General features: G+C 42.5%; 1 protein-coding gene across 1 annotated transcript in view; it reads right to left on the minus strand.

Annotated features, from left to right (window-relative positions):
* The window catches only part of SPOCD1 (SPOC domain containing 1), a 28851-nt gene extending 16055 nt beyond the window's left edge, over positions 1-12796 (minus strand). Inside the window, 2 exon segments of the mRNA XM_032634514.1 lie at positions 11633-11992; positions 12689-12796. Of these exon segments, the coding sequence (XP_032490405.1) occupies positions 11633-11992; positions 12689-12796 (468 nt within the window).
* Between the last annotated feature and the right edge of the window lie 4463 nt (positions 12797-17259).

Here is a 17259-nt window from a genome sequence, read left to right on the forward strand (position 1 = left end):
AAAAAAAAAAAACAATTCTCTGCCTAAGGAAAAGAGGGAAAGGACAACAAGACAATATTTAGAATGAGTAATCATGAGTGCACAGATATTAAAAAGATAAGAGGCTATTGTGAAATACTTTATGCCAACATGCAAGTAGATCTGAAAACTCAGATTAAATGGATACAATTCTAGAAAAATGTAACTTACCAAAATTGACTCAAGGAAAAAATTTTTTTAAACTGAATAAACCTATAAGCATAGAATTAATTGAATCAGTAGGGAAGGAATCATCTTCCCTAAGGAAAACACCAGTCGAGACTTCTTTTTTTTAACCAGTGATGCTACCGAAATGTTCAAAGAACAAATAATTCCAACTTTATACAAATTACTGCAGCAAATGGAAAAAGGGAAAACACTCTACAATTCATTCTATGAGGCTGCAAAACTGAATACCAAAACCTCACAAGGACACTGTAAGAATAAATCATTTCAGGCCAGTTAACTCATCAACAGAAATACAAAATTTCCAAACCAAATATTATCAACATGAATTCAGAAAACATAAAAAAGATATAACATGATCAATTTTGGGTTTATTCCAGAAATGCAAGATTGACTTAATATTTTAAAAACCCAACTCATTAAATTAACATTAGTAAGAGAATAAAAATCATATTATATCAAAAAATGCAGAAAATATACTTCTTAAAATGTACTGTCCATTCAGAATAACAAGCAGGTCAGGAGTAGAAGGCAGCTTCCTTAACTTGATAAAGTATCTATATAAAAACAGAGCAAACATCACACTCATGGTGAAATGATGACCACATTCCCTTTGAAATCCAGAACAAGACAAAGTTCCCTGTTACCCTATTACTACTTCTATTCAATATTATACTAAAGGTCTTAGCTAGCACAGTAAGGAAAGGGGGTGGGGGAGATGTAAGAATTGGAAAGGAAATAACAAAACTCTCATTATTTGCAGGTTATATGATTACCTACATAGAAAACAAAAAAAATCCTAATAGGTAATTTATATAAATTAATAAAAGATTTCTGCAAAATCAATTGCATGTTATATACCATCAATAGTTAGAAACAGCAATTTTTAAAAGTTACCATTTTATAATACATAAAAACATAAAGAAATAAAATCAGACAGTATGTGCTTTCTGATGGAAAGACCACACCACTACCTAAAAAGCAGTTGGCCCCAAAACTTTGAATCCAAATCTAATCAAAGCTCCAGGTTTAACCACCAGTTCATAGAAAATACAGAAGACAGAGGAACAGGTTTCACTATAACCACAGCGATGCAATAAGCTACGGGAAAAACAACCTAGTTTCTTCAAAAATGACTGCAAGAAAAACAAGATTGGAAACAGACCTATACGTTAAAAGAGGCTTACAAGGCATATCAACCAACTGCAACAGGTAGATTTTACTTAGATCCTGACTTTAAAAAGACAAAGTATAAAAATAAATTATCATCTTTATGAAACTATTGGGAATTTGGATATTAAACAAATATTTGATATTAAGGAATTATGGTCAACCTTTAGAGAAAATAATGCATGGTTGCTAGAGTTGGGTGATGAGTACAAGAGATTTCATTCCAGGCGCCGGTAATTTTTTTCTGTGAAGAGCCAGAGAGAAAATATTTTAGGCTTGCTGGCTATACAGTCTCCATTGTAATCATTCAACTCTGCCATTGTGGTAGGAAATCAGCCATGGACAGTATGTTAACAAATAGTTGTGCCTGTGCTCCGATAAAACTTTATTTACTAAACCAGCTGAGGTGACCAAAGCATGGGTGATAACTTGCCAACCCCTGCTTAAAATTCAATCTACTTTTACATATATTTGAAATTTTCCATAACAAAAAATTATATATAGATACAGTATTTAGGAATAAATCTGAAAAAGATATGCAAGACTTTTATATGAAAGAACGTATAAAACTTTATTGAAAAACAATAAAGATGATCAAAATAAATGGAGGAATATACTATGTTCATGGATTGGAAGACTCAATATTGTAAAAATGTTAGTTCTGCTTAAAATGATTTATAGGTACAGTATATTTTCCATTAAGATCTCAACAGGTTTTTTCAAGTGTGGAAATTGACAAGCTGATTGTAAAATTTATGTGAAGGAGGAAAAAAAGTAAGAGTAAAGATCCTCCTGAAAATAACAAAATTGGGAGATTTTTCTTGCTAGATATCAAGAAGTATTAATGATTATTATAATTAATTATATATTATAATATAATTATTATAATTAATTTATTATTAATTATAATTAATATATGCATAAGGAAAGAAATTTTAAACAAGATGAGCATAGGGAGAACAAAACCAATCCCACATATATGGAGACTTGATTTATGACAGGGCTGGCATTGCATATAACTGGAGGACAGAATTTTCAGTAAATGGTGTTGAAACAATTGGGTATCCATATAAAAAGTGATATACCCCATATCACTCACGAAATCAATTCCAGGCAAATTATAGACCTAAGTGTGAAAGGAAACACAACACTACATAGAAGAACATCTTCATGACCTTGAGATAGGAAAGAGATTCCTTAAAAAGATTATACCTATTAGGATACATATAAATTAGGATACATTAAAATTAAGACTACCTCTTTTTTGTTGTTGTTGTTTTTTTTTTTTTTTTTTGGCGCTACGCGGGCCTCTCACTGTTGCGGAGCACAGGCTCCGGACGCGCTGGCTCAGCCGCTCCGCGGCATGTGGGATCCTCCCAGACCGGGGCACGAACCCGTGTCCCCTGCATCGGCAGGCAGACTCTCAACCACTGCGCCACCAGGGAAGCCCTCTACCTCTTTTTAATTCCAATTCAATTCAACTTCCACTTCTGGGTATAGACACAAAAGAACTGAAAGCAGGGACTTGAATATTTGTATACCAATGTTCACAGCAGCATTATTTACAATGGCTAAAAGGTTGGAAATAACCTAAATGTCCATCAACAGATGAATGGATAAACAATATATGGTAAAGGCATACCATGGAATATTATTCAGCCTTAAAAAGGAATGAAATTCTGACGCATGCTACAACATGAACCTTGGAGACATTATGCTAAGTGAAATAAGTCAGTCACAAAAGGACAAATATTGTACAATTTCAATTATATGAGGTACCAAGAATAGTCAAATTCATAGAAACAGAAAGTAGAATAGTGGTTATCAAAGGCTGGGAGAAGGGGAGAATGGGGAGTTATTGCTTAATGGGTACAGAATTTCAATTTGGGAAGATGAAAAAGTTCTGGAGATGGATGGTGGTGATGACTGCACAGCAACGTGAATGTACTTAATGTCACTGAACTGTACCCTTAAACATGGTTTAAAAGGTATATTTTACGTGATGTATATTTTACCGCAATAAAACAATTTTTAATAATTAAGAACTTCTACCCATCAACAGACACCATAAGGAAAGCAAAATATGAACCACACTTTGGGAGAATATATTTGCAAAACATATAGCTGACAACGGAAGAGTATCTAGAATACATAACGAACTCCTACAGATCAGTAAGGAAAAGTTAAAACCAAAAATTTTTTTTGGCAAGACTTAACCAGAAATGACCAGAATGCATGCAAAGATTCTTCTTAGTAATAGGGAAATGAAAATTAAGACAACATTGAGACACCATAGCATATCCCTATTTTGGCAAAAATTGAAGTCTGATAATATCAAGTGTTTGTAAAGATGTGGAGCTACTGGAATCTTGCACTGCTGGTGGGAGTACAAACTATTTTCAGCCATTTTAGAAAACATCTGGCACTGTTTAAGTTGAATATGTATATACTCTATAACCCAGCAATTCCACTCCCAGGAATATTCCATGGAGCCACTCTTGCCCACATGTACCAAGAAACATACAAAACTGTTCATCATAGCAGCACCATATGTAATAGCAAAAAACTGCAAACAACCCAAATGTCCACGTGGAGTCAAGGAATAAATAAACTGTGGTATATTCGTGCAATAGGATACTTACTGCCAATACTTAGGATATGTGTGAACCTGGGAAAGTTACTTAACCTCTCTGTGCCTCAGTTTTCTCATCAGTAAAATGGGGATAATACAAGATCAACCTCATAGTGTTAATGCAAGGATCATTATCATTATTCAAGGCTCTTAGAACAGCGCCTGGGTCTCAGCAAGCTCTCTCTATAAGCTCTGATGTTGTTAAGTTTCCTTGGCTCCTGCCCCTGAGAGAGTCCCTCCCGGTACCTGACCAGACTTCAGTCTCTCCATTTCCCTTTAAGCAATGTTGTCCTCGATGATCTTTCCCACCTTCCTTCTCCCCTCTTGACCCCACCCCACCTACTGCTCTGCTCCGGCAATGCTCCAAGCTGCTCCCTGTCTCTGTACTTTTGCATGTGCTCTGCGCTCTTCCTAGTATGCCCTTCCTACCTTCTCTGCCTGCTGCACACCCACTTCCTTTGCCCAGATCCAGCTCCCACAGCCCCCTCCTGTGCCCTACCCTACCTCCAAGCCCTCCCACACACCCCTCCCTAGGGAAGACTCAATTGCTCTCTGGGTATCCAGAATCTGCTAGGTGTCAATCTGAATCTCAACTCTGGTTACTTGTTTGTCTCCCCACACTGGACTTTGAGATCCTGGAGGAGCACTCCCTGTTTGCTGAACAAATAAAGCCCCATAAAAATCTAAGTCCCTTAGCCAGGCCTTTAGCATCCTGGCTCAGTGCACAGAGTGGAACTGAACAGGCCTGGATTCAAATCCTGACTCCACTGCTTACTTACTGCACGACCTTGAGTGAGTCACTTAGCTTCTCGGAATCCCAGTTTTCTTAATCAGCAAAACAAGGGTATTAACACTGACTTTTCATGCTATTGTGAGGATTAAACATGAGATGATGACCTATGCGAAGCTCCTGGTATAAGCACTTAAAGAGCTATTCTTAGGCTGTCCATCTGCTGGAGACATGCTCCTCCCTCTCACAACTCCTGATGCTTCGTAGCTGCAGATGGGGTACCTGAGTGTGGGAGCCTAGGTGGGGCCGGAGGAGCTGTGTGCCTCCCGAGCTGTGACAGGCAGAACAGGGGACACTGCCAGAGCTGCCCTCCCCATGTCCCCGCTATCCCATCCACTGAGTGGCTCCAGACCTAACTGACCACCGTGGGGATCAAATAGAGAAGAAAATGGCACTTCAACCAACTTCCCCACCCCCCCTCTAAGAGTCTCTATCTCACACCAAAAGAATACAACACAGCCAGCCTCTCATACCAGATTCCCAGCAGTTCTGGGGCCCAGCTGATTCCCACATTTCATAGAGGAGGCAACAAGATTCAGAGAAGAGACATCTCTCGTCTAAAGTCACTCCGTTGTAAGAAGCAAAGCCTGACCTTGAACCTGTCTATCTGCCCCTGACACGAGCCAAGCTGCCTCCAGGAGAAGGTGCCAGGGCCCTCAAAGGGGATGCAGATCAGCTGGGCACTATGCCCATGCTTGCCCACGCCCCACTCAGCCCTGTCCTCAACCACCTGCCCGTCCCTGTCACAGCCCAGCCTCAATTCTTCTCCTCCAGCTGGCACCAGTTGCCGTGGCAACAGGTTGTTTGGGAAGCTGTGGAATGATGGGGCTGTGCCACAGAGTCAACGGATGGGGCCTGGAGGAGAGAGCAGCTGTGGGCTGCTTCCAGTCAAGGTGGGCAGGAACCTGGCTCCACCACCAAGCTCAAATACCCCCTCAACACACTGCAGACCCAGGAATTCCAATTCCGGGCATCTGGCCCAAATAAATACTCTGAAATAGGGAGGGGCCAGATGCACAGGAGTGTTAATCCCGGCAGTCCTTAAAGCAGGACAAAATTGTATACATCAGTAACAGGCAACATGTTTTAGTTTCTTCTTGTACCAGGCACTATGCTAAATACCGAACACACATATGTATCATCTCATTTGCTCCTCACACCGCCCTATGAGGTAAGTACTTTTAATACCCCCATTTTGCAGATGAGGAAATTAGACTCAGAAAGGTGAGGCCGCTTGCCTAGGTCACATTCAGAGAGTGGCAAAGCCAGGACTGAATGCCTGTCTGTCAGCCTGTGAGCTTTGTGCTCTTAACTTACATGACAGTGGTCGGAAATGAGAAGAGGAAGACCCAGCCCATCCTCTGGTCCTGGCAGTGCCTGTAGACCGCTACGATGCAGGGTTCAGGGAAAGCACAGATTTGCAAAATTGTATGTACCAACTGGGAAACACCTTCGAATACTAAAGCACTTGAAAATTAAAGTGTAAGTCCCAGAACAATGAGGCATGGCATGAATCTACTTATATATAAAAAGGTGCCTTCAATATACAGATGTTCATATATGTATAGAAGTTATAAAAAGGAGACTGGAAGGATGCTAACCATTAACAGCAGACAAAGGGCAATTGGGCCGGGAGGTATTAAACAGGATTTCCTCACTCTGTGTTAACAAATTCATTGTAAAACAATTTTTTTAATACCTAAAAAATCAAGTTATAAATTGTGACATGGGGCTTCCCTGGTGGCACAGTAGTTAAGAATCTGCCTGCCAATGCAAGGGACATGGGTTCGAGCCCTGGCCCGAGAAGATCCCACATGCTGTGGAGTGACTAAGCCTGTGCACCACAACTACTGAGCCCACGTGCCACAACTACTGAAGCCCGCACACATAGAGCCCGTGCTCCGCAACGAGAGAAGCCACGAAAATAAGAAGCCTGTGCACCACAATGAAGAGTAGCCCCTGCTCACCACAACTAGAGAAAGCCCACGCACAGCAATGAAGACCCAACACAGCCAAAAATAAAAACAAATAAATAAATTAATAAAAAAAAATTGTGACATGCGTGATCCCTTTTCTAGGCAAAGAAAAGACATATATGCAGAGGAAAAAAATGGAAGAAAGGACATATATCAAAATGTCAACAGGATGGAACAGGATAGAAAGCCCAGAGATAAACCCACACACATATGGTCACCTTATTTTATTTTTTTAATATTTATTTATTTATCTGGCTGTGCTGGGTCTTAGTTGCAGCACTCGGAATCTTTGTTGCTGTGTGTAAGATCTTTGTTGCAGCACGTGGGATTTTTAGTTGTGGCATGCAAACTCTCAGTTGCAGCACATGGGATCTAGTCCCCTGACCAGGGATCGAACCCAGGCCCCCTGCATTGTGAGCACGGAGGCTTAGCCACTGGACCACCAGGGAAGTTCCAGGTCACCTTATTTTTGATAAAAGAGTCAAGAATATACAATGGAGAAAAGACAGCCTCTTCAATAAGTGGTGCTGGGAAAACTGGACAGCTACATGTAAAAGAATGAAATCAGAACACTCCCTAACACCATACACAAAAATAAACTCAAAATGGATTAAAGACCTCAATGTAAGGCCAGACACTACAAAACTCTTAGAGGAAAACACAGGCAGAACACTCTATGACATAAATCACAGCAAGATCCTTTTTGACCCAACTCCTAGAGAAATGGAGAAAAAAACAAAAATAAACAAATGGGACCTAATGAAACTTAAAAGCTTCTGCACAGCAAAGGTAAACATAAACAAGAAGAAAAGACAACCCTCAGAATGGGAGAAAATATTTGCAAATGAAGCAACTGACAAAGGATTAATCTCAAAATTTACAAGCAGCTCATGCAGCTCAATGTCAAAAAAACAAACAGCCCAGTCCAAAAATGGGCAGAAGACCTAAATAGACATTTCTCCAAAGAAGAAATACAGATTGCCAATAAACACATGAAAAGATGCTCAACATCATTAATCATTAGAGAAATGCAAATCAAAACTACAATGAGATATATCATCTCACACCAGTCAGAATGGCCATCATCAAAAAATCTACAAACAGTGAATGCTGGGGAGGGTGTGGAGAAAAGGGAACCCTCTTGCACTGTTGGTGGGAATGTAAATTGATACAGCCACTATGGAAAACAGTATGGAGGTTCCTTAAAAAACTAAAAATAGAACTACCATACCACACAGCAATCCCACTACTGGGCATATACCCTGAGAAAACCATAATTCAAAAAGAGTCATGTACCACAATGTTCAATGCAGCTCTATTTACAATAGCCAGGACATGGAAGCAACCTAAGCGTCCATTGACAGATGAATGGATAAAGAAGATGTGACACATATATACAGTGGAATATTACTCAGCCATAAAAAGAAACGAGGGCTTCCCTGGTGGTTCAGTGGTTGATAGTCCACCTGCCGATGCAGGGGATACAGGTTTGTGCCCTGGTCCGGGAGGATCCCGCATGCTGCGGGGCGGCTGGGCCCGTGGGCCGTGGCCACTGAGCCTGCGCGTCTGGAGCCTGTGTTCCGTGGTGGGAGAGGCCACAATGGTGAGAGGCCCGTGTACCGCAAAAAAAAAAAAAAGAAAGAAAGAAAGAAACGAAATTGAGTTATTTTTAGTGAGGTGGATGGACCTCGAGGCTGTCATACAGAGTGAAGTAAGTCAGAAAGAGAAAAACAAATACCATATGCTAACATATATATGGAATCTAAAAAACAACGTTCTGAAGAACCTAGGGGCAGGACAGGAATAAAGACACAGACATAGAGAATGGACTTGAATGAGGACACAGGGAGGGGGAAGGATAAGTTGGGACAAAGTGAGAGAGTGGCATGGACATATATACACTACCAAGCGTAAAATAGATAGCTAGTGGGAAGCAGCCACATAGCACAGGGAGATCAGTGCTTTGTGACCACCTAGAGGGGTGGGATAGGGAGGGTGGGAGGGAGACTCAAGAGGGAGGGGATATGGGGATGTATGTATATGTATAGCTGATTCACTTTCTTATAAAGCAGAAACTAACACACCACTGTAAAGCAATTATACTCCAATAAAGATGTTAAAAAAAAAGAATATTAACTGTATCTTATAACTTAACATATACTAGGTTCTAACAGAATTTTGACATTATTAATAAAACTTGTTGCAATTACAAAAAAAATGTCAACAGGAGATAGCTGTGAATGTTGGCATTATGGGGATTTTTATTTCTTCCTTATTTTCTACGATAAACACATATTAGTTTTTTCATTAAAAATTAATGTTTTTGAGTGATGTTTGCAAAGACAATGTAATAGCACTTCTAATGTAATTATAGTACCAAATAGTGGTAAATCACACAGGCAGCTCATTGGTTCCTATCCCAGTTCTACTAATTTGTTGTTTGGTCTTGACATAGTCACTTTACCTGTCTGAGCCTCAGTGCCCACAACATTAAAATGGGTATACATCATTAGCATCTACCTTGTATGGTTGTTAGGAAGATGGAAGATAAAGAGCTCGGGAATATACCCAGCTCATGGTAGGCAGGCCAGCTGCTATTACTGCTGTGATGCTAGCGGGGAATGTGCACAAGCAAGCAGCCCAGCAAGCTCTGACAGACTGCCTGGGTCTGCATCCTGGCTCTGTCATTTACCAGCTGTGGGACCTTGGGCCTATAACCTTACCTCTCTGGGCTTCAGGTGAAGACTAAACCAAAAGCACTTAGCACAGAATACATATTCAATCAATGTGATAAAAATTTAACTGTGTGACTACTATATATAAAATAGATAACCAACAAGGACCTACTGTATAGCACAGGGAACTAACTATACTCAATATTTTGTAATAACCTATAAGGGGAAAGAATCTGAAAAACAATATATATACATATATATGTGTATATATATGTGTGTATATATGTATGTGTATATATATATATATATATATATCACTGAATTGCTATGCTGTACACTTGAAACTAACATGATATTGTAAATCAAATACTTAAATAAAAATTCAACTATGTGAGAAATATACATCAAATACAGGTAATGCCATCTTCTGCCTTTGGTGTACAAACATGTTAGCTATGATTATTTATAGAATGACCAATATTACTATTAGTAAAAGAACAATGGAAAGGGAAGCAGTGAATACAGGGAACACAGCCAGGCACTGCCTCCCTTGCTGTGTGAGCTTAGAGAAGTTTGATAACTTCTCTGAGCCTCAGTTTCCCCATCTGGAAATACAGGGCTAATGCCTGTCTCATAAGGCTATTGTAACACTCAAGGAAAAGCAAATTTAACATAAATGGATTTACCTTGTGCCTTATGCTCGGCACGTTAGTTTACACCATCATCTCATTTAACCCTCAAAACCAGGGGTCCTCATCCCCCGGCCACAGACAGGTTTGGTCTGTGGCCTGTTAGGAACCAGGCTGAACAGCAGAAGGTGAACTGCGGCTGAGCGAGCCAAGCTTCATCTGTATTTACAGCCGCTCCCCATTGCTCGCATTACCGCCTGAGCTCCGCCTCCTGTCAGATCAGCGGTGGCATTAGATTCTTGTAGGAGCGTGAGCCCTACTGTGAACTGCGCATGCCAGGGATCTAGGTTGCACACTCCTTATGAGAATCTAATGCCTGATGATCTGAGGTGGAGCTGAGGCGGTGATGCTAGCACTGGGGAGCGGCTACAAATACAGATTATCATTAGCAGAGAGGTTTGACTGCACAGAGACCATAATAAATCAATGGCTTACAGACTCATATCAAAACCCTATCAGTGAGTGGCAAGTGAAAATAAGCTAAGGGCTCCCACTGATTCTGCATTATGGTGAGTTGTATAATTATTTCATTATATATTACAATGTAATAATAATAGAAATGAAGTACGCAGTAAATGTAATGCACTTGAATTATCCTGAAACCATCCCCTAATCCCAGTCCGTGGAAAAGTTGTCTTCCATGTAACTGGTCCCTGGTACCAGAAAGGTTAGGGACTGCTGCTCAAAACAACCCCATTGGGGCTTCCCTCGTGGCACAGTGGTTGAGAATCCGCCTGCCAAGGCAGGGTTCACGGGTTCCAGCCCTAGTCTGGGAAGATCCCACATGCCGTGGAGCAACTAAGCCCGTGCGCCACAACCGCTGAGCCTGCGCTCTAGAGCCCGTGAGCCACAGCTACTGAGCCCCTGTGCTGCAACTAATGAAGCCCACACGTCTAGAGCCTGTGCTCCGCAACAAGAGAAGCCACCGCAATGAGAAGCCCACTCACCTCAACGAAGAGTAGCCCCCGCACCACAGGTAGAGAAAGCCCGCACGGAGCAACAAAGACCCAACACAGCCAAAAAATAATAATAAAATAAATTTAGGGCTTCCCTGGTGGCACAGTGGTTGAGAGTCCACCTGCCGATGCAGGGGACACGGGTTCATGCCCCGGTCCGGGAAGATCCCACATTGCCGCGGAGCGGCTGGGCCCGTGAGCCATGGCCGCTGAGCCTGCATGTCCGGAGCATGTGCTCCGCAATGGGAGAGGCCACAACAGTGAGAGGCCCATGTACCGCAAAAAAAAATAATAATATAAATAAATTAAAAAAAATAAAGTATAGGATGTGGATGTGTGTAGGTTATATGCAAATACTATGAAAAAAAAAACCATTAAATTGGAATTAGTATTCCCTTTTTACAGATGAGGAAACAGGTTAAAAAATATTCCAGGGTCACTCAACAAGGAAGTGGGCAGAGATAAGATTTCAATCCAGGACTCACTGACTCCAAAAGATAATGATGCCCTTCCTATCTCAACCTTTCAGACTCAACCTACCAGTTTGGGGCAGTCTCCTGGGCTGGATTCCTCTGCCTGGTCCTGGCTGGAGTCGTCTGGGCATCTGTCAGTGCCCTGGTCCTGGGCATGGGGCACCGGGCTCCTTCTCAACTGTTTAGCACACTTGGATCTTCTCTGCCCCATGCATGGGCCTGAGCTAGCCTTGCTGGCTACAGGCTGCAGGGCAGCAGCGAGTCTGTGTCCTGGCATCCCCCCAGACACTGGCTGAGCCTTGACCTCCAACTCCTCCTGGTTGTGTGAGGTGGCAGGGCCATCACCACCGCCAGGCCCCACGATGTGTCTGGCTTCTTGCTGCTCTGTGGAAGCCTTTCCAGACACTCCCAGGCACAGTACAGGGCTCTGTGGAGGATCCCGGGCAGCTGGATGAAGGGACTCGCCTCCACTGGGCAGTGGGGACCTGACAGGGTCACAGGGGCTGCCTGGCTGGGTCCTGCCCTCTGCAGTGGGCAAATATTCAAACTTCTCAATCCCTGAGGCACAGCTCATCCAACTTCCACCTGAATCTCCAGGCCCACACCCAGTGTCCTTGCAAGAGAGAGGACTGCAAGGGCCTCCCAAGGACTCCACGTCAGCACCTTGGGGGGAGTCTCCCACAGACTGGGGTTTGTTCCCACCAGGGCTCTGACCAAGCCACAAGAAGTCATCAGCCCCCTCCTCATCCTCTGAGGGGGCCTCAGACCTCCTGCTTTTCTGTCTTGTTCCCACGGACACACTACAAAGATTCCTGGGCCAGCTTCCAGCTAAGATGTCGTGCATTGTAACCTGGAGCCTCTTGGAGGCCTGAGCCCTCCTGTGGGCAGGCACTGTGGGCAGCTGGGTGTGGAGCCTGGGGCCGGGCACCGAATCCTGGCTCTCTCCCATAGCTTGCAGCCCCAGGACCACCAGGTGGGCCTTGGCCTCCAGGCTAGTCCCAGGAGCACCCACTACCTGGGAGCTGGCACCTTGCTGAGCCTCTTCCCTGAGGACCCTCTTCCTGCTGCCCACCCAAACTGGGGCCCCAGAGCTCTCTCCTGGCAGGTCTGGTGCCAGGCCTACCATGGAGTTGGTTTCTTCCATATCCTCCTGGAAAAGCCCACAGCTGTTGTGGAGACTGAGAACGGGGTCCTGTGTGCTGGAACCCTCTGCAGCTGCCTCCTGAGACATGTCTGCCCACCGACAGGGGCCCAAAGAAGGCAGGCCCTGTGAGGAGACAGAAAGGGACTTCATCACGGAGTGTCTGACCCGCCAGCCCACTCAGGACTCCAGGCCAGTGGGAACCTGGGAGGCTGCCTCCCTTACAGGTGGCACCTCCAGGTACCACTGATGTAAGCACCCCAGGTGAGGGAGGGGAGGCCTGTCTCCAAGCAGGGTTGAGCTACGGCCACCTTTAAGGTCTTCCCCTCTCTGGGAGTTCACACTTTTGCTTAAATGGGCCATAATAACAGCAGTTATCATTTACTAATTAGTTACTTCTGTGCATTATTTCATTTCATGCTGGCAGCCACAGGTGAGGAAACTGAAATTCAGTGACTCGCCCAAGGACACGCGCAGATAAGAAATGGAAGAGCCGGGATTCTCTCCCCAACAGAAAGCCCAGCCCTTAAACCACTCTGAACCAAGCAGACACGTAATGACGTTAATTCCCATCACCCTGACCGCGCCCCCGCCTCACATCGGGCCGGGTGTGACAGATACTCCAGTCAGGTTCCCAGGCCTGACCCGGCAGTCCCCCACCGGCCTACACGCTCTCACCTGGGGTCTCTGGGTTCCACCTCTCGGGGTTCCACCCCCAACTGTAAAGGGCCTGAGAACACGTGAGGCGGACAGCCCTGAGGTAGGGATGGGGGCGGAGTCTGTTGATACGCAAAGGGCGGTACCCCAGGCGTGCTGGCGTCCGTGTTCCGGCAGAGGACGCTCTCCCCCACCGAGGGCTTCCGGGAGGAGGTGCCTGGTGACAAAGGACCTTGAATGCCTACCTGCCTGCTTGCCTGCCTGCCTGAGAGTTTAAACTTGTTCATAAGGCGATGGGGAGTTACTGAAAGTGCCTGAACCTCTAGAGGAGTGTCAGAATCAGATCTAGATTTTTGCTCAATTATTTATTTTAATTATTGGTATCTCAAATATAATTCATATAGATGAGAATGCACACCCGATGCAATGCCCAACAGAGAGATTAGAAATAAAAAGGTAAAAATGTCGTCTCACTCCCCAACTCTTGGGAGCAACCTTCCTTCCTTCCTTCCTTTCTTCCTTCCTTCCTTTCTTCCTTCCTTCCTTTGTTTCTTTTTCTTTCTTTCTCTCTCTTTTTAAAAAATTCATATAACTATGAATAATATGCCTGTTACTTGGTTTATTAATGTTAACAGTATCTATTGACTACCTGCTGTGTGATTTCATTAATCAACCTTTCCCCCTTTCTCCTCCCAGTTTTTGTTTTTATATTTATCTTTTTTTTTTTTTCCATTGGTTGCTCTTACAGTCTTCTCTCTGTATGGGGGATTCGGTTCCCCAGCCCCCAGGCGTACCAAAATTCCCGAATGCTCAAGTCACTTATATCAAATGGCACAGGAGCTTCCGTGGTGGCGCAGTGGTTGGGAGTCCGCCTGCCGATGCGGGGAACGCGGGTTTGTGCCCCGGTCCGGGAGGATCCCACGTGCCGCGGAGCGGCTGGGCCCGTGAGCCATGGTCGCTGGGCCTGCGCGTCCGGAGCCTGTGCTTCGCGGCGGGAGAGGCCACAGCGGTCAGAGACCCGCGTACCCCAAAAAAAAAAAAAAAAAAAAAAAAAAAAAAAGGCACAGCATTTGTATATAACATATGTACCTCTTCCCAAATACTTTGTCATCTCTAGATTATTTATAATACCTCGTAGAATGTAAATGCTGTGTAAATATTTTGCATGTGCCCAGCAAATTCAAGTTGTGCTTTTGGGGACTTTCTTGAAAATTTTTAAAAAATATATTTTCCATCTGACGTTGGTTGAATCCAGATCTGGAACCAGAACATATGGAGGGTCAACTGTATCCGTTTAAATAATAGTCTTAAATGTCTGTTTCTTCTTTAGATTGTATCTCTTGACTCTCCCGTGTGAAATGAATAATTTCCCTTGATTTCCCCTCCCCCCTTCTGCCTTCCTCCATCAACTCAACCTTAACTTTTGCTTTAAGGTTGTTAGCATGTACATTCTCTCTTGTAAACATAATTCAGTTTGCCATACTTTGCCTGTATGTATTTCTTAACATTGAAAACCAAATGACATTTATAACATTATGACTATGTAAATACTTTCATTTCAGAACCAGGGATTTGATAGACCTCACTGAGAGGGAGATGGAATTCCCCAGCACTGAACCTGTGACATGTGAGGCTGAGAAGCTTCCAGGTCAATGAATTACTACACCCAGTTAGAATGAATACATTTAGATATATGTAGATTAACATGGATGTATCTCAAAGACATAATGTTGAATTAAAAAAGCAAATGTTAGTGAGGGAAACTGAGTGCTGGGTATATGGAAACTCTCTATACTAATCTTCAATATTTTTCTTTAAATCTAAAACTCTTCTAGAAAATAAATTTTAATTAAAAAAAAAAGGGAAGTTGTAGCGTGATCCATATTGAAAACTCTCATGATATGGCTGCCAGGGTCACAAATGAGGTAAGAGTTGAGATTGGATGTCACCAATGACCACAATTACTGCTCTAAAGAAAAAAATTTTTGGAGTGAGATGACCTCCCACTATGGAATGTCCTGGCCATTATAGCAGAGACATGGACCAGGACCCCTAAGACGAAGTGGACTGTTATTCTGGTCCATTCAGATAATGGATGTCTCCCACCACTGGGCAAAGAAAGGGGGAATGAAGGTACCACGTGGCATAGAGGATAAAAGGACAATGGTGGCTAATACAAATAGTGCTACTTCAAGCCAGGCACTGGTCTAAATCCTTAACCTATATTAATCCTATGTTTATCTCTTTTAATTTACCTATATTAATTCTTACACCAAGTCTAAGAGGTAAATACTGTTATTATCCCTATTTCATTTTTTTAAATGTATTTATTTTATTTTTGGCTGCGTTGGGTCTTTGTTGCTGCGCGCAGGCTTTCTATAGTTGCAGCGAGCGGGGGCTACTCTTCGTTGTGGTGCGCGGGCTTCTCAATGCAGTGGCTTCTCTTGTTGCGGAACACGGGCTCTAGGCATGCGGGCTTCAGTAGTTGTGGTTCACGGGTTCTAGAGCGCAGGCTCAGTAGTGGCACATGGGCTTAGTTGCTCCGTGGCATGTGGGATCTTCCCGGACCAGGGCTCGAACCCTTGTCCCCTGCATTGGCAGGCGGATTCGTAACCACTGTGCCACCAGGTAAGTCCCTACTCCTTATGACATTTGGTGAAATTCATTGGAAAATTATATGGTACCATTTGGTGAATGAGACATTCTACTACTACGTTGATTTATTAAATGACTATTGGTTTGTTCCGTTCTATTTGTTTTTGAAACAATTTTAGCAATTTATATTTTCCTAAAATTTGTCCATTTTATCAAGGTTTTCAAATGTAATGGCACAAAGTTGTCCATAGTATTCCATGATTCAAAAGATCTCTGTTGTATCAGAGTTATAGTCCCCTTTTCATTCCTAATAATGTTTATTTGGGCTTGTTCTCTTTCTCTCTCTCCTGATCAGTCTTTCTAGGGTGTTTTTCAAAGAATTAGACTTTTGTTTGTTATCTCTGTTTTTTATTGTTGTTGTCATTATATATATACATATACATATATATATGTGTGTGTATATATATATATATATATATATATATATATATATTTTTTTTTTTTTGGCCGCACCACACAGCTTGTGGGATCTTAGTTTCCCAACCAGGGATTGAACCTGGGCCCCAGCAGTGAAAGTGCCGAGTCCTAACCACTGGACCACCAGGGGATTTCCATTGTCATTATATTTTCTACTTCCTTATCTTCTGCTCTTTCTTTCATTACTTGATTTCTTCAACTTCCTTTGGTTTACTATTGTTCTTTTAATTCCTTCTTAACCTGAACCTTCAGCTCATTTTAAAAACTATTTTTATTAATAATTAATTCATTTAATGCTATACATTCTTCTCTAAGTACTTCTTTAGCTGCATCCTACAAGCCCTCATAGGTAATGGTGATGCTCTTATCGTCATTCTGCTATAAGTATTTTATAATTTGTTATAATTTACTCTCTTATTCATGGATAATTTAGAAGTTTATGTGTGCATTTAGGGTTCAAATAAATGAAAAAATTAAAGCTACCTGTTTTTATTGAAAATAAATGTAATTTTACTGCATTGTGATGAGATAAAACGGTATATAATGTTGACTTTGAGAAATGTTTAAGATTTCCTTTGTGAGCCGTTAATATTTGTTGTGTGCTTCAACTACTGAGCCCGAGTGCCACAACTACTGAAGCCCACATGCTTAGAGCCCGTGCTCCGAAGCAAGAGAAGCCACCGCAATGAGAAGCCCGCACACTTAAACAAAGACCCAATGCAACCAAAAATAAACAAATAAATAAAAATAAAATAAATTTTAAAAATATTTGTGTGCTTGAAATAATGTAAATTCTCAGTTTAGTGGTGTAAGCTTTTCTTGCC

Source organism: Phocoena sinus, chromosome 1 (assembly GCF_008692025.1).
Source record: "Phocoena sinus isolate mPhoSin1 chromosome 1, mPhoSin1.pri, whole genome shotgun sequence".
NCBI lineage: Eukaryota > Metazoa > Chordata > Mammalia > Artiodactyla > Phocoenidae > Phocoena > Phocoena sinus.